This window comes from Watersipora subatra, chromosome 9, assembly GCF_963576615.1.
Source record: "Watersipora subatra chromosome 9, tzWatSuba1.1, whole genome shotgun sequence".
In the NCBI taxonomy this organism is placed as follows: domain Eukaryota; kingdom Metazoa; phylum Bryozoa; class Gymnolaemata; order Cheilostomatida; family Watersiporidae; genus Watersipora; species Watersipora subatra.
In genome coordinates, this window is record NC_088716.1 from 60,743,277 (window position 1) to 60,769,957 (window position 26,681).

General features: G+C 35.6%; 1 protein-coding gene across 2 annotated transcripts; it reads left to right on the plus strand.

The window, feature by feature from the left end:
* The first annotated feature begins 8,182 nt into the window (after positions 1-8,182).
* Positions 8,183-26,398, plus strand: LOC137405464 (cullin-5-like). 2 transcript variants are annotated; one of them, XM_068091736.1, is made up of 17 exons: positions 8,183-8,216; positions 8,548-8,651; positions 8,830-8,929; positions 13,524-13,700; positions 15,134-15,275; positions 16,083-16,306; positions 16,496-16,589; positions 18,107-18,237; positions 19,218-19,390; positions 20,447-20,576; positions 20,803-20,934; positions 22,400-22,514; positions 22,875-23,039; positions 23,734-23,900; positions 24,333-24,451; positions 24,609-24,732; positions 25,709-26,398. In XM_068091736.1, the coding sequence occupies exons 4-17, from the start codon at positions 13,548-13,550 to the stop codon at positions 25,901-25,903; spliced, it is 2,064 nt and encodes a 687-aa protein (XP_067947837.1). In that variant the 5' UTR covers positions 8,183-8,216; positions 8,548-8,651; positions 8,830-8,929; positions 13,524-13,547; the 3' UTR covers positions 25,904-26,398. The 2 variants fall into 2 exon arrangements, with proteins under 2 accessions (XP_067947837.1, XP_067947836.1); XM_068091735.1 differs by lacking the exon at positions 8,183-8,216 and having other exon boundaries at positions 8,523-8,651; positions 22,400-22,523.
* Positions 26,399-26,681: the final 283 nt, after the last annotated feature.

The following is a 26,681-nucleotide window of genomic DNA, read 5'->3' on the forward strand; positions in this document are numbered from 1 at the left end:
GACAGCATTACGATGACGATAAAATAGACGCGTAAGAACAATAGACATGGTTTTATTGAATGCATGAAGTATATTTGTGAAAATATTTCGACGAATAAAGGTTGCATGAAAGTGTAAACAGAAACCATCTCTCACAACTACATCACATTTGAGCCGTTTTGGAAAGAGAATCTAAACTGCGGCGGTCTCGTGTGGCTGCGATTTTCTGTTCGTTTTTGAGCTTTTAGGAGCTTGCAAAACTAACTCTGATACAGGTTTTATTGATATACAAAGGGGATAAAATAACCTACTATGGTGGATCTTGATATCAATTATATAACTGTGATAGATGCTGAAAAGTCTATAAATAACCCCCGAAAAATTGATAGCCACCTTAAATTCATATACAAAATAAAAACATTGTTGGGGGAAGAGTTCTGGCAACTGTGAATGCCTCTGTACTCGGTATCCTAGTCTGTTTGTCCAATGATGGAAATATGAAGTAGGTATTTGTTAGAATAAAAAGACCAATAAATATGGGCTGCTATTACAGGCCACAACATGACAGGAACATCACCTCTATACCGGATGCTATAGAGTTTGTATATTATAGAATATCCAAGTAACCAATCCTACTTGTTGATGACAAAATATCATAAACTAGAAAAACAAAATTGGTGAAAGCTTCAGCATAAGAAACGGAGATGATGTTGTCCTTTTATCAAGTTGCAAGTTAGCATAAAAACACTCACATGGCAACTTACTCGACCTTAACTTACTCGACAGCTTACTGCTCATCAAATTCCGAGAGAGATGACTGTATTGATGTCAAATCTTTGGATCTCAATGACCATGCAACAATCCAAGCATTGTTAATGATGAATTTGAACAGAAAAGTGAAACCAAGCATCAACATCATGCTATATAATAAAACTGATTTGAAAAAGAATGCGGAAAAAATAGAAAAGATAAATCACGAAATGGATGAATTAAATAGGGTTGATGAGATGTGGTATTATTTCTCAAAAAATATGAAAATTAATGTATTACTACTAAAACAATCCAGACAACACATCAAACAAACTCCAGAAGCAAAATCGCCCCTTCAAAAAGAAAAGGTAAGAACATTTTGAAAATAATATACGTTAATCTCCAAATAAATGAGAAGAGTAAAGCTTTCTACCGTGATCAGCTTTTTCTATCAGCTTTAATGCTTATGCCAACTCCACTGATGACCTGATCACTTGTGTAAACATTCTAAAGTACTTCCACAAACACTTTGTTGCGCCATTTACTTTCCAGATTAAAGGTACGACTAAAACCACTCCTATCTTTTGAGCAAAAGACCAGTTAGAACAAAAAATGGCAAATAACCTGAACCACATAGACTGAGAAAACAGCATGTGTCTTGACATGGGCTGTTTCTTTCATATTTGCAATACACCGCTATCCTAAAGCGAGATACTCATGTCATGCAAAACTGCAAACTTTGCCTCAATTCACAAGACAAGTAATAAGGATGTAGCTAACAAGTACCACCCTAATTTACTAACAAACATCCATGTAAAACCTGGAAAATCAGACAGCATACCTTTTATAACAGGTTATACTTTGAGACACAACTTTGTACCAATCTGCACAACATCTTGACAATCACAGAAAAATCTGTTCACGCAACAGTTTGGATCTAAACAAAGTATTTAATAAGGTACAGCATGCATTGCGGATGCAGATATTAGCAGCAGTACCCAACATTTATGACTACTTGATGCACTGAAAACACCATTCAATCGATTCAATCACCAACTGATTCAATCATAGATTTTTCAAGGAAAAATGTCTTCAGCTCTACCAGTATTATCTGGAGTCCTCCAAGATTAAGTTTTAGGCCCAATTTTCTTTTTAGTCCAATTAAACGATCTACCAAGATATGCAGAATGTTCAGCTAGGCTCTTTATCGACGACACATCGGTGTACATACCTGACTGTTTCCAAAGCAAAAGACAAAATCAGATTTTAGAAATCTTAAATCTTCATATCAGTAGGCATCAATCAGCAAAATGCATTTGAATCCATCAAATGCCAAACCATTGCATTTAAGCTGCATATCAGAATACACCACAAACCAGACAATTATCCAACACAGATCATTTCAAGTACCTTGGAGTGACCCTTCAAACAGACCAAGAATTTGATGTACACATAATACAAAAAATAGAGGCAACCAATTACCAACTATGAGCCATCAAACGTGCCCTCTGATGAGAACCTGAGAATGTTAAGCTACTTGCATATGCTTGTATATTTTTCTTACCTAGAGTATGCTGCAGTTTTTAGAGTCCAGCTTAGGATTAAAACATTCAAAGGCCTACTTTCAAAATGGTGTAAAACAAGGGCATTCGTTTCATGGTGAATATTAAAAAGAGGGAAACTATGACTGATGCTGAACTCAAGCTAGAATTAGCTTCCATATTAGAAAAAAACACTTGGAGTTAAAATTACCATAATAATTTTTGAGGTAGTGGACTCGCATCAACCTTTTACTGAGCTTATGATAACACAGACCAAAGAGGTACTAAAGCCAATTGATGCTTCACATGAACAACTTTTCAAACTAAATCTGACAGACAATTCTATACGTACCTGCCAACTCTCACGCATTGGGCGTGAGACTCACGCAATCACCCCAAAGAAAAAATGAAAATGCGTGAGAAATGCGTGAGATTTTTGCCCCAAATTCCACAATTTTATATATACTATCATTGATACATCAATTGCCCCAAAACCAAATCTCACGCATTGCCCCACTCTTAGGTTGGCAGGTCTGATTCTATAGTCTGAATAAAACAACTACTAGATGGGAACTAAATGCCCATTCTGTTTACTTATTAAAAATGCAGAAAGCCTGTTGATCATATCTTGAAACCTGTCTAACCCTAATAACTTTACCCAACCGAATGAAATCCTCCACTTCCTTTCTCTGGTCTAGTACGATACCACCACTAACACAAGTTGTCGTTAGCCGAAAACAACTAATGACTAGCTACTCAAAGATGTAAGAAAGTTGGCTAGAGCAAGCTACTAGCCAATTTTTTTAAAGAGACGTAAATTTTGCACTCATCAAAAAATTCTAGACGTATATGTAACATACAGAACAATTTTTTAGCACAGGGTCAGATGGTCGATTTCTAGCATTGCGTTCAATTGAACAAATTTTATTACAAAAGTATTACACAAGATTAAACCATAATATGCCATAATTTTTTATATTACTGCTTGATTATGCTGCAAGTTTTGAAGGTCAACGAGCATACTGTCTTCCATTATCAATTAGACAATTGTTCAAAGCAAATTTTCCGAAAATATAGCTTTAGTGTTATACTTTATTTACAAATAGTGATTGATTTTTTGTTTAATGGATCTTTACCTGCGTTTTATGTGTTCGAGCAATGAGTAAGTCGAAGGTTTTAGACTACGATCTGAACCATATAATAAACATGTACAGTACCATACAATATACCTGAAGATATGTAGAAGGGACGCTAGCTGACAAAAACACGAGCCAGTATTTTCTTTACACTTCGGTATCCGGTGCGCATTTGACTTAGATCGGAGGAAAAGCGATAGCTTTCATTAGAGATTTAAGCAGGGTTTTCCAGGAATGTAAACGAAAGAACATCTTCAATAAATTTTAAGTACATCGTGGAACCGAAACTAGATTAAATCAATTAATTTTGCAGTATCTAATCAATTATCATTTGAATCAGTACTATACTCATTAATAATAGCAACGTAAGATTCGTCTACAATCAGCTGACCTAAATGTATCGTGATTTAAACAAATAATTATTTAAGTATTTCTCAGTACCACGTTTAGTTTTTTATTGGCAACTTTACTAACAATATTTGCTATTATATGCGAGATTAAGAGAGTTATGAGAGAGAATGATGTACATTGTGGCAGTTGGAGCATTTACGCAAACAGTGAACGAAATGGTCGAAAATAAAACTAACTAAATTGATATTGCTATACAAGCTCTACAGTCCAAGCAAAATTTATTGACGTTTTCATCAATGGCATGGACATCATAGTCTTTGAACTCAAATGATAATGCCTCTTGGTTTGTTTGTCTGTTTTGTCTCATTATAAATAAATGAGACAAAACAGAGAAAGTGGTAGTAATATTATACCTGACCTAACACCTAATGGCACCACAGCAAAGCTTCTAACTGAAAGAGCTAATATGTTTAATACTTTTTTCAAGTCTGTTTTGTTATTGATGATAATGCTGAGCCACCAAATGACTTGACTCCTTTCAGACTGATGAAAATAACATTATGCTACAGACTGAAGGAGTACTTGCATTACTGCTAGGTATCAATCCTTCTAGGTCGTGTGGTCCAGACAACTTGGCAGCGATTGTCCTGAAGACTTTTGTGCATATCATTGCTAATAGCCTGACAGAAATCTTTAAATACTCCCTTTCTACCGGGATCTTGCCTAAAGTGTGGAAGATGGCCCATGTAAAACCGATCTATAAAAAGAGAAATAGACATTTACCAAATAGTTACAAGCCTGTATCTCTTACATGTATTACATGCAAATTGCTAGAGCATATCATTGCGAAGCATATTCACTTACATTTTGACTCTTAAAATATACTTTTGGCTCTCAGCATGGCTTTCGAAGTTATCGATCATGTGAAACTCGGTTAATACATACATTTAATGATTTGGCTTTAAATCGGGAACATAACCTAGTGACAGATGTCATCATTTTAGATTTTTCTAAAGCATATGACTTTGTCAGTCATAAGAAGATATATAAATCATATAAACTAGGCATAGATTCACAGATTGTCCACTGGGTTGAGAACTTTCTCAGAAATCGCATGCAGGTAGTCGTGATCGATCGAGAAGAGTCTTCTTGGTGTGATATTTTGTCTGGTATGCCTCAAGATTCAGTCTTAGGTCCACTTCTCTTTTTATATATCAATGACCTGCCTTCGCAAATTACTTCCGAATGTCGATTGTTCGCGGATGACGCTTTGCTGTGCAATACTAAAGCAAATTCATTAGTTTTACAAAATGACCTCAATAAATTGCAATCTTGGGCCTGTGATTGGCAGCTGTCTTTCAATTCCTCAAAATTTTCAGTGCTTTCTGTGAAGAAACAAATTCTCAACAGGAATTTTACTTACATAATGTAGGGCTCAAATGTAAATTAACATCCATATCTAGGGATTAAACTTAGTTATAACCTTAAATGGGTTAGGTACATAAACAATATAGTGGCCAAAGCCTCTAGACTATTAGGCATGTTGCGCAGAGTGTTAAAAACTGCAGACACAAAAACAAGGATGGTTACATATGAGACTTTGATAAGACCTGGACTAGAATATGGATGCCGAGTTTGGGATCCATACCTAAAGGGAGATATAAATAAATTAGAAAAAATGCAAAACAAAGCACTGCACTTCATGTTTAGATTGAGAGGTCAGGTTAGTTTTTCAAAGCCACGGGAAGACACAGACATTGTTTTTTTAGCAGGGAAGAGAGTGTTTCTGTTTTTAGAATAAAATCTAGTGAGGTTATATGAGATACATACAATAACGCACCAAAACACTCATATGATACACGTCAACCTTCGGGTCTTTTTGTACCGACAATTAAACAAACACACTTTTTAATTCTTTTTGGCCTCGTACTATAAGAAATATCCGAGGAGAGGTCGTAGGTTGCACTGAATAAATGTATATACTTGTGGCTTTTGTATTTTTGTATTATAGAATGATAAGTAAACATTCATGAATATGTATAAAAAAGTCATGACATATTAATGAGTTCTCGCGCTTTTTTGCCTCATATTGAGGATCTTAGTGAGAAAACTCCATTTTGATTCTGGTTGTTAATCTGTAGTAATTTAGCCGGCTGGGTATTTGCATTAAAGTATAATGAGAGTGGAACGGCTTTGTCGAGTCTGTGCTAATGTCATCATTAGTAGAATAAGTTGGGTCTAGAGTTACCCTTGTTGGAGATACGCTTTTCTGCAAGATAGTCTTACATATATCACTGTGATTAAATTGTAGTAATTTTGCTTATGTACATTTCAAACGTTTTTAGCATTGTCAAATAATTGCCGGATGAATACATGCTTTATTGTTTGAACCAAATTTTCAACAGTAAAAAAACTGCCTTACATTAATAGTACAGTAATATGAACTCCAGTGGCCTCAATGTAAAGCACCTTATTGTCAAATAACATCTCATTGGCAAGCGTAGTAAAATTTTTAATCTTTCTTCTTTTAGAATTCCCAGTCTTGAAAATCTGGTGTCACTACATACACAGTAACGCGTAATTATACTGTCAGATGTGTTATGAGGATAATATCTATGACATAATGCCAAAAGGTTGGCTAGGCTTAAATAGAACATACTGGATTTGTTTCTATATTAAATAAGCAATTGGGTTAATGAAATAATAAACTTCTTTCATTTTAGGAGTTTTATTACACATTTGTATGCAATTGTATGTTTGACCAATCTTTTTACATTTGTTCTACCTTGAAGCCTGAAGGTGCACTTTAAATTGCTGTATAATTAATGATATTTAAGGTCAACAGCGATTACACTAAATATTTTAAGTGCTTGTTCAAACTAGATCAGTCAAAAACATTTGCAAAAATATTGATACTAAACATATGACTTCAAAAGCCAACTATTGCGTCACAAGTCATGAGCCACAAAATGATTCTGTCAAGTCATTTTCATACACATGTATAGAGTTCCATAGCTACTTTATTGATCAGGTGGTCTAAATAATCAAATAAACTGCATGTAGGATAGCGGGATACAGCAAGGCTAACTATTGAAGCTGTGTTATTTTGAAGTCAACTGTACCCGTTTTACAAGGACCAATGCAATGATGTTAAGGGATTGTAGAGCAATCAAGCATTAAAAATGTTCATTGGCAGTAAAAGTAGTACCTTTCTTAGTTTTGATTTGGGGCCTTAATTCAGAACCAACTCTCACTGATGGATTGCTGCCATGAAAGCGGTGTAGCAAGTTGCGTTGAAAAGGAAAAGAATCCTGAGCAACATGAAGCTCACTGCTAGTATCATTCAAATACCAACATTTTTGCTGATGGGTTTAAAAGTAATAAAAAAAAACAAATGACAGCACCAGCTGTTGTAAATATCGACACATAGATGGTTATCATTAATTCATTTCGTAGTTTATTGTAGTGAGATTTACCTTCAATCAGTATCTTCCATTTTCTAAATCAAAAAAGGAGACGAGATGTTGCTTATTCAGGTTTATTGAAACAGCAAGTCAAGTAAACTTTTAGTACTAGTTACTGGCAGAAACATGCCAAAGTTTTTAATACTGGTATTTTCTACTGAGGATTATTGTATTCTGCTGATGTACATCCCACAAAGAGCAACAGTATTATATTTTTTATTCGAGTAATAGGCCAAACCATTTAAACCGTTTTCGTACACCAATCCTAGGTCAGTTTACGAAACATCATGCTTTCAAATTGTTAAGCGCGTTTCTGATTTGTTCTTAAATTAATATAACTGAAACAATGTTAATAGAAGAATAGGTTTGTAAAACTTGAAGCATCTTTGCACACTGTTTGTTTTACTGAAGCTGCATGAACACTGGTAAATATCTTGCATGCGCAGGAGAATGTTGACCTATTTTTCTTTCTGATACTTATATTTCTTGAGTAAGTCCAACCTGACCCCAACCTTATTACAAGAATGTAATTCGTGGTTATAATATAAACAAGTTTTTTATCAGTATATATATGTCTAACGACCATTTACAGTTTTGTTGACCATTTACAATTTGATAAGTGGATTTAATAAAGAAATGGCTAACAACCCCGTATCTTATAGAACATGTCAACTAATTTTAGCTATTTTATTGAAAGTGGTAATCAGTGGTAAAAGGAAGCTTAGTAAAAGCAGAACCTAAAAGTGAGCATCTTTACCTGCGATGATCGGTTTGTTATTTCTTACAACTGCCAGTCGCTATGCTATGGTCGGTGAGCTTAGTTTATGGGGAGCTTTTTCGGTGGATAGCAGCAATTGGCTGTTTGATAAACTAAAAAGCCAAGCTCAGCTTGTAAACATTACTTCTTAAGTTGATCATTTGAATATATTGCACTCATGAGATCACTGTATATTTCAGCCATGAGCCAAGGAGTTACATGTTCAAATCTGTTCAAGGTAAGTTTTATTTTTATATTTGTTGCCTTATATTTATTTTTCTGGAATTAAAAATTTTTGTTGCTTTCAGCTCACATATTTTTCATAAGATTGTCACAATTTAGCTGTTTAGTTACATCGATAAATGGCATGAACCACTGAAATAATTCTTATTGTTGACCTGAATACTGATTGTTGATTGATGCTCTTCACCTATACTCTTCGATACTATTTAACATTTAAGTATCTGAACATTTGGTTGTTAGTTTATTCAGTTAATTGGTAATTTATCAAGGTTTTTTCTCCTCCCCAGCAGGGCATCCAACGTTCATTTACTGTGACCCGTTTTTAGCAAGTAGTGTTTGAAGACGATTATCCAAAGGAGGTGAGACCAACTTTGCTGAAGCTTCTCAGACAGGATGACATCAGCAAAGCTGAGTGGCACTCATTGTTTAAGTGAGCAGTTGTGTTAACTTCTACTATATCACTGTATAACCTCTCTCTCTTTCTCTTTATGTTTCTGTCTCTCAACTGCTTTGTGTGCTGTATTCTGTGTATAATGTGTCCATGCTTTGCAATGTGTATAACACTTTTCTTTTTACACATTGAACGCAATCCGTTTCCTCTCTTGCAGTGTTGTGCATAAAATCTCTCAGTGGGATGACCTGAGCCCTCCCAAGTTCAGGGACACTCTCTTTCTCGAGATAAAAAACTACATCAACAGCGCTTCCAAGGTAGCAAACATTTCTGTACCTCTTGGCACACATTCTTAACGAGTATTTCAATGCGCATCCATCACAAGGTCGTTCTTATTGGGTGTGATTGGTTTGTGGTGAATCTGTCTGTATAGATTTCCCATAAATACTCCCACATATTTACCAAGATGCCGATATAGGCATAAATTTACCTTCCCCCTCATAACAGCTTGTCTCTTAGCATCATCTAGACTTTCAGCTATTACATAAAGCTAGTTATTTGATTTTAAAACATGTCTTCAAGTCTGTGAGAATGACACACTATATTTTACATAGACATAAACAACTATTGCAGCTCCAGTTTTAATGTGATTTTTGCACCATTTCACTGGGTCTTTCTGTTACTGCTTCAACATTTTAATGAAAACTTTGTAATTATCTAAACTGTAAAATTATCTTTTCAGAGAGACAGATTGCACCAAAAACAGATTTGCCATTTACTCATTGAGTAAACAAAATACCTGCGGCTAGTGAGGTTCTTCTTGCAGATGATATAATATTGATAATAACAGTTAAATAATAATAGTGATATAACAATGGTGGTATAATAATAGTGATGTAATAATAGCGATATAATAATACTGATAAAATAATAGTGATATAATAATTGAGATGTCATAATAGTGATGTCATAATAGTGATGTCATAATAGTGATGTCATAATAGTGATCTTATAATAATGATATCATAATAGCGATATCATAATAGCAATATCATAATAGCGATAAGTATTATAGCGATAATTAAAATAGTAGCAATATAATAACAGCGATATAATAATAGGGATATAATAATTGTGATCAAATAATTGTGATGAAATAATTGTGATGTAATAGTTGTGATGTAATAATTGTGATATAATGACTGTGATGTAGTGATTGTGATGTAATGATTGTGATGTAATAATTGTGATGTAATAATTGTGATATCATAATAGCGGTATCATAATAACGATATAATAGTAGCAATATAATAATAGCGGTGTAATAATTGTGATGTAATAATTATGATATAATAATTGTAATAAAATTATAATAATTGTGATGTAATGATTGTGATGCAATAATTGGGATGTAATAATTGTGATATCAAAATAGCGATATCATAATAGCGATATCATAATAACGATATAATAGTAGCAATATAATAACAGTGATACAATAATAGCGATGTAATAGTTGTGATGTAATAATTGTGATGTAATAATTGTGATATAATAACTGTAATATAATAATTGTAATAAAATTATAATAATTGTGATGTAATAATTGTGATGTAATGATTGTGATGTAATAATTGTGATGCAATAATTGTGATGCAATAATTGTGATGCAATAATTGTGATATCATAATTGCGATATCATAATAGTGATATCATAATAGCGATATCATAATAGCGATATCATAATAGCGATATCATAATAGCGATATCATAATAGCGTTATCATAATAGCGTTATCATAATAGCGTTATCATAATAATGACACTATAATAATGATGTGATAATACTGATGTAATAATACTGATGTAATAATTGTGATATAATAATTGTGATATAATAATAGTAATATAATAATTGTGATACAATAATTGTGATACAATAATTATGATTTCATAATTGTGATGTAATAATAGTGCTATTATAACTGTGATATGGTAATAGTGATATAATAACGGTGATATAATAATATATTGTATTAATATGATAGTGATTCCCACTTACTTAGCTTATTAGTACAGTGGACCCCTTGCCATACAATATTAATTTGTTCCGGTGTTGGCTTTGTAAGGGAAATGTCGTATAGAGGGTTATGAAGACCCATTGTAATTATCTAATGCAAACATTCCCTGGTAAAAAAACATCAAAATTTTATATACGTAATGTACATATATATTAGGAATTAGTAACTAATGGTATGTTAACCTTAGTAACTATAGTTACCTACAGTAACTTTAGTGTATTTAGTGGTTAAGATATGCGATAAAATGTTGCATTACAATGTACTATGTGCAGTGCATACCATAGAGAGTTTTTACCTTTGAGACAGACATATAACATGAACTTTGAGTTCAACTTAAATGAATTTAGCTTACTAAACACACACATAGTTATTTTAGTACGTATTGAAATAATTGTATCTCAACATAACATTCACACTTTAATTACAATTTCATTACAAGGATTTATTATACAACTGAGTTACTCATCTTCATAATAATATGCATAAAAGATACATAGAATAGTTCTATGCGGTTGTCCTACATTGCTGCTGCTTACTGAGTTACACCATCGATATTAGCACCTGAATAACCACCGCTGTTATCCAGCTGATTAACTCTGTAATGACTGTATTTATGCCAATCCATGATATCGTAAGACAACTGATCTGTTCTGTTTGACAAGTGCTCCGACTGTTCCTGCTTGTAGCAAAATTATTATAATATTATATCTGAGATGTTACCTGTTTGTATCTTGTGCTCAGCTCATTGGATATTATCACTTCCTATCAACTATGTGTATAAACATAAATAAGCGAATGCTGTCTTTACAATAAGTGTGTGCTTTTAACTGAGACATATGTACATATATACATATATATGTACATATATATGTATATATGTACATATATACATATATATGTATATATGTACATATATACATATATATATATATATGTACATATATACATATATATGTATATATGTACATATATATACATATATATGTACATATATATGTATATATATGTAAGAACTTTTGTGTGCTTTTAACTGAGAGAGCTGCTTGGCCTGTAAGCTAGCTAAATAAAGTTGATAAAAAACTGTAAACTCTGGTTGGCTTAAATTGATAAGCACCCTTACAGCAGCCAAGTCCACAGGCTCCGCTGTTACATGTATTTTACTAAACTTCAACTTTATCATCGTATAAAATTTATCACGTACATGTTTTCAGTTTTGTTTTCACCCTAACTTATAACAAATAACGCTGAACCGTTAGAGAGCTAGCATCGTATTCCTTTTAGGCGTTGTTGAAGGGGTTTCGGCAAATAGCTTATCGGCATCTTCGTTATTCTGACACATTCAGCACACAGACTGCCAAATTTGAATTTTGAAAGAAATTTCGTAGTATGGCGAAAAAAAACGGGGACATCGTAACCCGTATGTATATACATTTGTACCATGGGGCCGCCCTGTATGTGAATCTGTTGCTCTGATCTATCAGTTGGGTCAAAAGCTAGCAGATACTTGTATCTTGCACATCAGTTTTATAATGAAAAAAACAGGCGCCCTGATAACAAGATAAATAAGTAATATTATACAGACTGGTGTATATCAAGACATCAATGCTGTGCTGCCTATCTATCTCAAAAATTGTGTCAGCATATATTTGAATTGATGAACTTCATTGCATTTGGATAAAAGTATTACTATAGTTGTTGTTAATCATATGTTTATCTCATGTTTGATTAAAAGGACCTCATCTGATGTTGTTAGACCTCGAGCCAGCACTAAATGTTCCTACTCTCTGTTATCGTACATTTAACAAGTAGCTGGGCACAAATATAGTAGGTCATAACTATCGGCTCAAGGCCAAACTTGTCTATGATTATCAAAGATCAAATGTTAAGGTTTCTTAAATGAACTTGATGACATAGCCCTGAATCACAGTTTAAACAGACTGAATATTTTGCCTGATAAAGTACTGTAAAAGCTATTGTACATTCCTAGATTGAAAGCTATGGGCAGGTAGTGTGTATGCATGCATAACATTTGATTGAAAATCATCAACAAAATGGCGTTTGTCATTGTATGATAAAGGAAAGGAAATGGTGATGGAAAGAGCAAAAATCTGGAATTATTGAGAGTTGATCAAACGTGTTTTAAAAGTTGATAATCTAATAGTATTGCGGAGGAGTCAAGATGGTGAATTGAAGGTTGTAGTAACAGACATTTCATAAACTGAAACTTGATAATAGATGTAGTATGTTGGTATCATGAGATAAAAACAATGTTTGTCATATATGAGTGGAAGAATCAATACAGATAATATAGGCATAGTTTATGCAGGAATTTGAAACCAGTAACATAAATGCAGAAATGGGCAAGTTTGGGATAAGGCCAAATGCTCTAAAACGTTGTGATGAGAAGGGTAATCATATTTATATATATGTATATATATGCGTATATATATACATGTATTCCAAAGTAGTGTGTTAAAGCTGCCAAATAGTGCTCAATGAGTGATCAGAGCTTAAATATAAAATTTATTCATGTAAAACCTTAGATAAAAAACAACTGGACCAAAACAATTTTATCTGATGATTGTCTGCGTAACAGACATGAAACTAATAGTAATGAAGTTGTTTTTTATCTAAGGTTTTACATGAATAAATTTTATATATACATGTATATATACAATATATATATACAATATATGTATGAATACATATATACAGCATCCTAAGCCTAGCTGCAGCATCCTAAGCCCAACTGCAGCATCCTAAAGCATCCTAGCTGCAAGAAATATGATTGTGATATTTAGGTATTGAATTATTTGTTATTACTCCAACAGCAGGTGCTACGACAGCAGGAAAACATGGCTTTGATCAGAGCTTATACGAATGAATGGGTGAAGTTCTTTGCCCAATGCAGCTATCTACCTCAGCCGTTTGGGTCACTTGAAAGAATATTTAACGGGACGACAGGCTCTCACACTAGGAATAAAAAGGACATTCTTTCCGTTAGAACAGTAAGCTCCTTGGTTATTAAATTAACACAGCTGTGCATATGTTAACAATTGTTAACAGCAGTTAACATACATATGTTAACAATTGTTAACAGCAATTAACATGCATATGTTAACAATTGTTAACAGCAATTAACATGCATATCGTGCATATGTTAACAATTGTTAACAGCAATTAACATGCATATCGTGCATATGTTGTGTAATCCCATTTCAACAAAATAAAGGGCTGGTCATTTATTATATTCTAGTTTCTGAACTGGTATGTATACTGCATTGCAACTACTGTTTACAATGTTATGGTGCGGTTGTGAAAAACCTGCAGTGATGCAAAAGTTTGAATTGCAAGGCATCGTTTAGGTAGTTCAAACTCAGGCAGGCACTACCTGACCAGGTTGAAAAAGGTTTGCTGTCTCTTCAGTGCTAAGTAATAGGGTATCTGTCACTTGGTAGCGCTGATGCTTCGTGTCAAGCACCTGGCGGCATGTTCAAATAAATTGTCTGCATATATTCTAAGCACAGTCAATGGTCTTTACACAAGAGATTTTAATACTCTGCAACATTAGATTGTAAAATTTGTTATAAAATTACTTTTGTAAGACATGATTTTATGTATTACATGTATATATTATAATATATATTTATGTCATGTATATATTATATTATAGTATATATAATATCATATTGTATCTTTTATTTGTCTAGTTAGTTATCATCACCTGACTAGCTTGAATTGTGAGTGTGCTCTTGTTGCGTCAGCCTCAATTCTATTGCAAGTATTTAATTCTGATCCTAAACCAAGGAAGATATGAGTAAAATAGAAATATAGAAATGCTGCCGAGTGGGTGGCTCTTTGAGTCACCTTATCAATGGTGGTTTCTTTTTGCCTTTGCGGCAGCATTCACTCACGCATCAATTGTAAACTGAAAATCTCGTATGTCATTTTATCACTCAGTAAACAAAGTTGCAGCTTCTAACAAATTCAATGTTTCTATACTTCCTAATAATGGAAGCACCTCTGCAGAACACAATTTTTTTCAAAGGTACGATTGAGGCTTTTTAATATTGTTCCAGGGTTTGTTGTTTCACTCCTCAAAGTACAGTTTGCACATTGCAAAAATTCTTGCAAAATACCCATGAGCCGCATTGACTATGAGATCTTGATGCTTTTTAGGGGACTTAATTAGATCAATCCTTTACATAAGTTCACTGAGTGATCACTACTTCGAGAGTTGAAAAGCATTTAATTCGTACCTCCTTAATGCACATACGAGATGTTTGGAAGGTTTATTCATATATTTTCTTCAAACCCAAAAGGCCTCACACTCTTTCAGTACGACTGACAACTTTTATTTTCTATTGTGAATAGTTATTAATTTTATTCTTGTAAGATGACATCATAGCCATTGTCTAGTATCATAGTATTTCAATTGCAGCTGATGCTCGCATCCTGGAATGAAACAATTTTTACAGACTTAAAGCAGAGGCTGCAGGAGGCAGCTATGCATCTCATAGATTTAGAGAGACACGGAGAATTCTTTGACTCTCAGCTGGTCATTGGTGTGAGAGAGTCATTTGGTACGTGCCACATGTGTTTATAAATTTGCTACACCTAGATATACTTCGGAAGGCTTGGGCACAATGCATCCATAAGATGTGCACATTTTCTTCAGCCTAATGAAGGCTGTTCGCAAAAATTCACTCGCTTGTGATTTGTGTTCTTTGTTGTCTTTGGCTAACTACATGCTTTGAGAGTTCAGTCATCTACTTTGACCCTCAAGGTTAAGTGAGGACTAATAATATTGAACATAAATAACTAAAGTTTTTATTAAAGGCTGGTATTATAAGCTATCTAACATCAACTGTTGCTAGGTAATATCAACTGTAGCTATGAAATATAAACTGTTGCTATGTAGCATCAACTATTACTTTGTAGCACCAACTATTACTATGTAGCATCAACTATTACTATGTAGCATCAACTGTTAGTATGTAGTATCAACTGTTAGTATGTAGTATCAACTGTTAGTATGTAGCATCGACTGTTAGTATGTAGCATCGACTGTTAGTATGTATCATCGACTGTTAGTATGTATCATCGACTGTTGCTATGTAGCATCAAATGTTGCTACATAGCATCAACTGTTGCTACATAGCATCAACTGTTGCTATGTAGCATCAACTGTTGCTATGCAGCATCAACTGTTGCTATGCAGCATCAACTGTTGCTATGCAGCATCAAATGTTGCTATGCAGCATCAACTGTTGCTATGTAGAATCAACTAGTACTAGTAACGTCAACTTTGCTGAGTATTGCTCAAGCTATTCTCTGTACATCGGCGCATCACACTAAACTCTTATGATATATCCCTTTCTTGATTTAAGTGAACTTAGATTCCGGGCTAAGCCAGACCAATATATATGTGGAGTACTTCGAGCGTGCCTATATAGAAGCTACAAGGCAATTTTATACACCTCGGGCTGCGGAGCACCTGTCTACAGAGGGTGTACGCAACTACATGCGCTGGGCACATACCAGGCTACAGGAAGAGACTTCCATGGCAAATAGATACTTGGATACCGCCATGGGCTCTGCATCTGTAAACAAGGTTGGTAAATCCATAGTTGCTAAGGAATGTCAAGATGAGGGAACTGATGAGGGTGATGCTCGTGCTAGTCGCCACACAACCAGGCCATAGTACAGCCCTAATAGTGCCATACTTCAATGTGGGGTGTTTTATAGCGTCCTACGTACGCATTCAACTGATTGGCTCATTAAAAGTCTTGTTTTGTTGCAGCTGGTGGATGTGTGCGTAAAAACCTTAGTTGTGAAATATAAAGACAGCATCCTGTCCGAATGCTTGGATATGATAAAGGCGAATGACATAGAACGTGAGTCGGAGATTCTCAAGATTGTCACAGCTTTATTGTCTATTTTGCCAGGGTTTCTTTAGTTGCCAAGTCTAGAGGTTAGAACTTTGTCTAGAGTTGTTGGTGTGACTCTGTATGCCTCAAATTGGTTAGAGCTGTTAAGTAGGTGACTGTAGACTCGATTTACACTATGAGTTTCTCTTTTGGCTGCTTGATGTAATTGAAGGTCAAATTTAAGGACATATTCTGTTGGCAGTTATTACAGCTATTATTGTTGATTGTTATTTCATAATACATGCATATATACATGAGCTATACATAAAAGTTATTAGGCAATAATGAATCTAAAGCTACGTTCACACCAGCCGATTTCAGGCTGATTCTCTGGCCGATTCTCTGGCCGATTCTCTGGCCGGTTCTCTGGCCGATTCTCTGGCCGATTGTCCCACTGATTGAGAATCGTTAATAGAAAACTGAAAATAGTTAGTAAACTCGCTCGCTAAAAATGTCTGCTATAGACATCGTAGGAAACAGTCAACAAAATGCAAAGCATGACTCACTAAAAGTATATCAGCTAAACTTATCTGACCTTGCAAATAAAAGCTGTCCAAACTCCCTAGTGTGAACAAAAAAATCTCGCCGATAGAATCCATAAAATCGTTCAGAGATCAGCCACAAAAACTCGGTTTGCAAATTGGCTGGTGTGAACGCAGCTTAAGAGATCAAGTGTTGTTATTGGCAGTGAAGTGTTTCTTACATGTAAAGGAGTATTAATTAGAGTAATCATAATTTCATACACTAAAACAGTAATAACGGTGACTTACTTTTGGTTTAAAAAACAATCCTACTTTTACGGCCGATGAAACTTACAAAGTCTAAATGTAGAAGGCTCTTCTTGGTTGCTTTGCAGTATATCCAGTTTATCACATGGAAAACAGGTTCTTTTCCCACCTCTATTGAGAGAGTGCCACGTCACCTCTATTGATAGAGTGCCATGTCACCTCTATTGAGAGAGTGCCACGTCAGCTCTATTGAGAGAGTGCCGCGTCACCTCTATTGAGAGAGTGCCACGTCAGCTCTATCGAGAGACTGCCACTCACCTCTATTGAGAGAGTGTCACATCACCTCTATTGAGAGAGTGCCGCGTCACCTCTATTGGGAGACTGCCATGTCACCTCTATTGAGAGAGTGCCATGTCACCTTTATTGAGAGAGCGCTACATCACCTCTATTGAGAGAGTGCCGCGTCACCTCTATTGAGAGAGTGCCGCATCACCTCTATAAACTAATAAAAAGTCTGTCTGAACATGTGGTTTTTATTTAGTGTTTGGTTTGTACTATCTAGGAGGAGATAACTCTCGTCTATGCTAAAGATCCTGGCATGATATTCCCGTGTTGCTCACTGTTCTAGCAGACTTATATGAAGAGCAGTAGTGTAGTGCGAATAGCGTATGGGTTTTCAATAGCTGGTCTTTGAAAACTTGGTTACTGAACAATTGACAACAGAGTTTTGCATAAGCTTGTACTTTTCTGTTTTAGAACTGAAGCTAATGTTTCAGCTTATGAGTAGAGTTGACAACGGTGTAGCTCTCATGCTAAAAGACCTAGAGGGCTATATTAAAGAGTCAGGCTTGGCTGATATGCATGCCTGTGCGAAAACTATTGTAACGGTAAGTGTCAGGGCAGATACCTAGCGTGTCACGTTTAACATATCTCACCATATTTGCCTCTCTTTCTGAAATGGATACTGCCAGGCAATCAGTCCGCGCCTTCCACTCCTCTAGTGTGATCACTGCATTCTAGCTATCACTTCATTAAATTGTTCACAATCGCTTGTCTCTTCATCTCTGCATGTTTCCTGACCCCCACCAGCCATTTCTACGGTCACCATCTTACAAACAGTTGTTTAAATCTCAAGATAAAAAATAATATTATATAGCTCTGATCAGAGACATTTTTTTTCATTAAAAATACCCCAATTGGTGATACTTGTAGATATGCTCAGTTAACTATTGCTCAACTTGACCAAAAATGATGATATTAAATTCGTTAGATTAATAAAAAAAAAGGAATCAGAATATATAATATATATATATATAGTTTTGGTGATCTATCTGTGAAAACTTGAGAGTTATTCAAGCCTAAAGCTGATGATTGCACCCCAACTATTTTGTCTGGCACCGTAGCTCAGGGCTTAACTATTATGCCAGAGATCTTATTATCATCATACATCAAACGTGATGTACTTTCACTAGCAACATACGTCCGATTATAAAATCTAACCACCCTGATATCATTAAACATAGAGGGAGAAATGTAAAAGTAACACTCATCATTTGCTATAGACTGAGAACTTCAATGCATTATCTTATACACCGTATGTAATCCTGATGGCTCTGATCCGCCATATTGAGTAGTCACGATAGAACTGTAACCAGGTGTTTGCTATCAAAGATGTGCAGTGCTAGCATATTACTCTAATCATGATTGGCCCATTTAGTTATACACATAACTAATAATAACATAATATTTTCGGTCGTTTCTATTACTAGAATTTGAGATGAAAAGTTTGTAAACCATTAAATTGGTCCCAAAACAAACAGGCTTATTATTTTTACCTGCAGTTCATGTAGTTTCATTGTTATTGTAGGACTCGGAGCAGTATGTAGAAAAACTCCTGAGTTTATTTAGACGTTTCACCGAACTAGTCTCCGAGGCGTTCATGATGGACCCTCGGTTTCTGACTGCTAGAGACATGGCTTATAAGTCTTTAGTCAATGATACTTCAGTTTTCCGTATTGAGCTTCCTACCAAAGCCAGAGGGTGAGTGAACATCTATTCGCTTGTGGTCTTCATGGGTCTTCCAACCTAGTTGCAGCAGACTTTATGTCAAGTGTCTGCAGGTGATGGACTCTCGATGTCACAAGTGTCTAAGGATTGTGACAGCTGAATTGTCAGGTGTCAGCAGTTGATGGTATATATTTTTCTGCATAAAATAACTAAATAAAAATTAATCTGTTCTTATACTAGGAAAAACCTCCTAAAAAGACAACACTACTATGAAAAAATGTGTTTTTAATTGATGTAGTTCACCGGCTATGCTCACAAAATAACAAATACCTATTTAATAGTTATAACCTGCAATAAAATGCAACATTGCTATGTACAGGACTGTGTGGAGTTTTTACCTGTGAGACAGATGTAGTGGCTAATGGCGGCATGAGAGAGACTTCACAGCAAAGTGTTCGGTACACTAGACTTTTGTGACGCTACGTAACTTAACATAAACTAAATTTAAATTTGACATAAATGAAATTAGCTTACTAAACACACAAGTTTTAATATTTTACAAAACTTAGCTTTAATTTTCTTTGCGTCTTAATTTTTATTACCCGTCTCCGGTTTGGTGCTTTTTGCCTCGCTTTTACTATATTTTTTAGCCGACCTTTTTTATACCTTTTCCAAACTGATTCGATGAGAAAGACTGAGCGATTTTGTTCTTAAAAATGGCCTCATAGTTAGCCATTTAGTGGCCATTGAGAACCGGATGAGCTTGTGTCTCAAATGTTTCTCACATCTCAAGGCAGAAACTTCCCTGAAATTTTGCTCGTATTTCAATTTTCTCATGTTGGGGCACTAGTATGTTTAGGTATGACTGAATCTGCTTGTTCATTGTTGTTAAGGAGTTGTCTGTTTGCCTCGATGTCAGTCCAACATTATTTTGTTACTCAAATGCTAGTTTACCCCTCTGAATATTTTATCCTGGCCGGTATGATTCTGTTCTTCACTCTAGTTTAGTAAATAACTTATTCAACATTTCTTAGCCAATATTATTGTCAGCGAATGACCTGCGCTAGTTATTCTATGTTGATTAAACAGCCCGGCTAAGGTACAACCAGAGTCCCGGTGTCCAGAGTTGCTGGCTACCTACTGCGACCTGTTGCTAAGGAAGACACCTTTGAGTAAGAAACTTAGCTCTGATGAAATTGAGCATAGCCTTAAAAATCTGGTGAGTTGAAATGGTTTTGGGCGCTGAACACCGCAAGAATTGTAATACTGTACTCTGTTCGTTATCACTAAAGATAGTTAATCTATCTTAATTAAAGGAAAGATTACTTGTGTTTAGCGCAACTAAACTGGAGAGAAAATTTCGTTTTGTCGTTTTTGCTGGCCATGTTTTACAGTGGGACCGCATAGAGGTCAGTTGTAATTTTATATGATCTCGTGTACTGCAGCTGCTCGTGCTCAAGTATGTACAGAACAAGGATGTCTTCATGCGCTTCCACAAGGCTCACCTTACCAGGCGGCTTATTCTCGGCACATCCGCTGATAATGAAGTAGAGGAAATGATGGTGGACTGGCTGAGGGTGGGTCTACATTTGCTCCTACATTAAATTCTTAAGTACTCGACTAACTAGTGCCTGGTAATATATGCTCATTTTATATAAATGTTTTTTTATTACTATGCTTTATGTGTCAGTCTAATAATGCGCACAGCACAAAAACTTTACAACAACATGATTGCTTAGGGCTTGCATTATCGCAGTTCAGGACATCATCAATAAGGTCTGATTCAACCCAAAAACTAATTTAGTTTAAAAAGGGCATGCAGAGTTGAAATTACGCTATATTCTTGAATATAAGTCGATTCTAGAATGCAAAACACATGTTACCAAACTGAGGGGTCCGGCTTATGCACGCGTAACTCTGATTGTAAGCAAATGAAATAATATTGTGCAGAACTTAATTTCAACAACTACTATTCAAATCTTTATTAACTCAACTTTATTAGTAAAAGTAAAACATAGGAATAATGGTTACCACTAAACTTAACTCTGTCGCTCCCAAGTAAATGTTTTACGGAGACAATAAGTATTCAGTATTTCAAATATTTGGCATTGGCAACTTAGTTAGCATAAAACTTTGCATCATCTGATGCCATAAAAAAGCCACAATAAGGTTGCAGAATGAGTTCAGACACTTTTTTGTCTCCATACTATCATGGTTGACAAGTTAAGCATGTTCCGAGTCAGACCAGTTACCACTATTATTATAGCTTACAGCATTATTATTACTTCTAAAAATAAGTACTCACTTTACTTCTACCATTACTATAATAATTACCCAATAGACAATCATCAGAAGTTCATTGATCTACAATTTGTGACACTTACGTACATACATGTAGCTGTAATGCATCTGATCATCGCCAAGAAGAAATATCTATAAAAAACATGTTTTTTCAAAGTAAAACTGAGGCCAGGGTGATATGCAGACATGTTTTCCATTGGCTCAACACAACCATATGATTGTTTCTTTTTGACCAAGCGGAGACATGATACATCTACTCCCCAATCAGAAATGTTTTGTACCAAGTCTGCAAAATTTGCTCCATTTCCGCAACATTTTGCTTTGATAGGTACGTACGGCGTGTTACGATTTATAGGGGTGGCGTATATGTGAACTTTCATTAATTCCGCCATTCTAGGGCTGTTTTTTTAGGGCCGGCTAGTATGTGAGATAGGCTTTTATGCGGGGGGCATATGGTAAACCCCTTGCAATAATACTAGAAGTTATCTTATCTTGATTATATATTAAAATTGGTGATGGCTTGTCTCCAGCCGTTGGCTTGGACCTCAAAGATCTCATCACATATCTACATCACTACATCATCACATCATCTGCTAATTTATGATGCTGAGTTACAGCATCACTGGAACTTTTTGTGGTTAAAATTTTGCGCCTTATAGTATTTAATTAGGGGTGTTGACCTGTAAGCTTTGAGAAAATAAGCAGTTTTTCTGTCTCAATTGGTAAAATATTTTTTTACAGGAGATTGGCATGCCTGCAGACTATGTTAACAAGTTAGCAAGAATGTTTCAGGACATGCAAGTTAGTGACGATCTAAACACAGAGTACAGGGAACTGGCTAGAAATAACTGTGAGAGTGGACTAGGTAATGCCTGCCTTACCAACAACAATGCCTATATAACCAGGCTGAAGGGTCGTTTGATTGGTTGGTTCCCAGCCATATAGTAATGTATATGAAGTGAGACTCTTCAGTCAAATGAAGTACTTGGGGTGTACAGTAGGGGCTTTCTGTGCTGTTTGGCGTAAAAAGTGAAAGTGTTAGCCTCATTTATCTTGGCTTACTTTTTTGCAGGATTTTCAAGAAGTGAGCTCCATTAATCTTGTTTTTTACACTCATTTAAATTCTTTTAAGTGGCATTGGACTTGCTCTGTTAAAATACTCCATTGTTGACAGAGTATTCAGTGTAAATAGTGTATCTGTCTGATTGTTTTGCAGATGTAAATATCAAGATTTTGAATTCTGGGGCCTGGGCAAGGTCGAGTGAGAAAACAACAGTAAGTTTGCCAGCAGACCTTGAGGATGTCATTCCTTCTGTTGAAGAGTTCTACAAGCGCAAGCATAATGGAAGAAAATTACAATGGAACAATCTTATGTCTAACGGTAGGCCGTTATGTTTGCATATACACAATGCTTCGAGGCAGTCTATTTATGCAGGGTAGGAAATTGTTCATAATAACCCAAATGCTTGCATGCGACCAGCTGCTGTGTAGAGTTGCCAGATGCTTTCACAAAAAAGTAACCCTTACGTGTGTATGACGGTTAAGCGCCTCTGTTCATGAACGGGTATGCTGCTTGGAGGGGAGCCTGCGTCTTGCATTTCTTCTATAGCAACTAAATGTGGTTTCTCCTGTTCGATTTGTCATATCTTTGGAAATCTGGCTCCTCAGTCTTTGAAATGGAATTCAAATACTGAAGCGACCTGAGTGATAGCATCAGCTATATATCATTGTCTCTTTACTAGAGAGTAGTGTGGTTGATATTCCACAATGACACTTCAGCATAGCTCACAAATGATATCCTCATTTGTGAGTGTGACTAACCTTTCAGTTGTCTTCTCAATGTTCAATAAAGTAGCTAGTAGGCTCACAGTACTGTAGTATTTCCGAGAGTAATACATTCACGTTTGGCAGAAGATATTTATTCTTGAGACAACATTTAAATATGGCAGCATAATGTCCACGATCACACACACATCTCACATTCTTTAGTAACAGAGTGCTAGTAGGCCACCGTTGTCCTTGTCAAACCTTGAATACTTACATGTACCTATGCTATGAAACTCTTACCATTCTAGGAGTAGTAACTTTTGCTTCTGAGTTTGGCAAATACGATCTGGAAGTCACAACCTTTCAGTTGGCAATCCTCTGCTCATGGAACAACAGACCTGATGATGAAATCTCTTTCGAAAGCATCCGTCTTGCAACTCAGCTTCCAGAAAGCGAGTTACGACGAACCTTGTGGGTAGGTGCTCCTTTTTGTCCACTCGTTGTAGTCCACTGGTAGTCTACTTGTAGTTTGTTTGGAGCTGCACACCACTCATTTGGCTTTCGTTTAATATTTTAGCATCTCTCATTTATGCCATGAAATTCACTTTCCGCAGAGTTTCTACGCTACTGTTGAGTGTTATCTATGGTTATTCTTACGCAGTCAAGGGTAGTACCACACTTCCTGTGGTAACTGGATTATTTTGCAGGCTTATTGTAGGTGATTGCACTTGAAATGAAAATGCTAGAAAATGATGTTTTGGTTTTCAGAAAATATGCTGCTTTGTTACTTCTACTGTTTTGGACTAGCATTTTGTGGAATAGTGTGATCACCTGGTGTTCATTATCCAATGTTATTAATGGCTCCAGTGGAATAGCGAGCTCACAAAATCAACTCTCATATGTTTAGAGTCTGGTAGCAGTGCCCAAGCTAAAGAATCAAGTCTTACAGTACCGCCCGACTGTATCGACCCCTAAAGACTTCATGGACACAACCATGTTTTTTGTTAACCAACAATTCTCTCTGATGTTAGTAGCTTTCTTATTGGTTGATTGGATGACATATTTGTTTCTTATTAATTCATAGAGAAGTTTTAATTTATTATTGGTTGATTGGATGACAGATTTTTTCTTATTGGTTGATTTGATTTGTTAGTACTATTTACATGTATTTCAAAACTTTCAGTAAAAATGGTAAAGCGCAGAAAAGAGGTCGAGTTAATCTGATTGGTCGGCTTCAGCTGTCAACTGAGAAGTCTAGTGAAGAGGATAATGAGGCTATAATACAGTTGAGGATACTCAGGGTGCAGGTAGGAGGCATAACACAGTAATAGAGATTATGAAGAAGGCTAAGATAAACTATTAAAGAAGATGCATACTGTCCATTCATATTCTGATCTAGTGATGAGTATGTCTTCAAGTTATCTACTAGTTTTAATATGGATAATTTTATATTGTTTACGCGATGTTAGATTTCACAGGTTTATATCAAACCATTTTTAGTGTTGCACAATTTAGGCAAATGGCAACTTGCTTAACAACAAGCTTAGAAGTATAGAAAGTAATTCCTGAGGAATAACAGTAATTTTAGTCGGTGTTTGAACCTTGTTGTCTTTGTATAAATGACTGCCAATGTTGCCATCCAAATTAAGGTCATTTGCACTCTACTGATTTCATTTTACTTCATATTTGTGAATGTTTGGTAGCCTTTGGTAAACTCACATCAGCCTGGTTCAGAATTGGTTGGTAGCCTTTGGTAAACTCACATCAGCCTGGTTCAGAATTGGTTGGTAGCCTTTGGTAAACTCACACCAGCAGTGTTCAGAATTGGTTGTAATAGAGTTTACTAAAACAGAAAAACTGTGTTTCCCTTACAGAGGCCCCAGTAGTTTACTTGATGTTAGGCACTTTCCATGGTGCGGTTAATCTGCAAGTCAAGCTAATTTCGTTACTCGCATATTCTTTATCGATTGTTCCATGCTTGCAACAGATAGTAACTGCGCTAGTGAATGATGCGCAGGCTATTCCATTTTAACCATTGTTCACATTTTGGTCATTCCCATTTTGATGTGATGAGACAGGAGTGCGCTGCTATGGTGTCTGACATACAACTATTTATCTTTTGTAACAAAGGGCCAGCGTTAATCCTCAACATTCATTGAAACACTTGTCGCATGGTATTGCAAGGTGCGCATAATTCCTAATTCACATTATCCCATCACATTTTCTACCCAGTTATGGCCATATTATGTAATCTAGTATTTCATTTAGACCTCTGTTGATTAGGAGGCGATCGTGACTATCATGAAGATGAGGAAAAAGTTATCAAACGCAGGACTTCAAACAGAACTGGTGGAAATGCTGAAGAACATGTTCCTGCCTTCGAAAAAACTAATAAAAGAACAATTGGAGTGGCTAATTGAAAACAAGTATATAGCGAGAGATGATAATGACATAAATCTGTTTACCTATATGGCTTAAAGAACAGTCTGCAGGCGTCTTTCCTAGTCATGCGCAATTAGCACTCGCTTGAAACAGTTGCTGCAGTCATGTATTGCTCAAAGTAATCACTCTCAATTCAAGGAGTCTCAGATCATATTGTCTTCCCCACAGTATCTGGAATTATCTAAAAACATTGCCAGCACTCACTGATGCTTGCCGCCCCTACCCTCTCATCAATCATGTTTTACTCAGTATGTTGAAAAGCATTATTTTTCGCATTTCTACTACATGTTGGTACTACTTATTTTGCTTCTGTATAATCTTTTTGCTAAAAAGTTTTGCATGGCTCAAAGACTGATATTTATTCGTGACGCAATAGAATACTTTTCCATCAATAACCCGTCCACACATCTATGGTTCATGAAAGTTTTCTATAGTGTCTGTATATCGTTATCATCTGGAAGATAGCGATATCTTTATATTAGGATATTTCTAGATTTTATATGCATGAAATGATGTGTAACATCAATAAACAAAGCACACTTTCCATTTCTAATAGTTGGGTCATCCCAATGTGATTGTAGCTATGCAATATTCAATAGAATCATCTAACAGACAGTATGTAGGTTCGGTCACAGGCACTATGGACCTGGTGTCAGAGACAGTTAATTGAAATACAGGTGTCTCTGGCAGCAGATGTCATAAAAACTACTGTTCGTTTGATTGCAAATGAAATTTGTGTGAAGCCGTCTCTTTTTCGGCAGTGAGTCATGTTGACCTCAACATTTTAGTTGCTCACGGTTTTTAGTGATGTACA

Coding starts and splice junctions, on each gene's coding strand:
- LOC137405464 (XM_068091735.1), top strand. CDS start 13,548: ATGGCTTTGATCAGAGCTTATACGAATGAATGGGTGAAGTTCTTTGCC. Junction 16,307..16,495: donor GCTCTGCATCTGTAAACAAG/GTTGGTAAATCC, acceptor GTTTTGTTGCAG/CTGGTGGATGTGTGCGTAAA. Junction 22,524..22,874: donor TAACTGTGAGAGTGGACTAG/GTAATGCCTGCC, acceptor ATTGTTTTGCAG/ATGTAAATATCAAGATTTTG.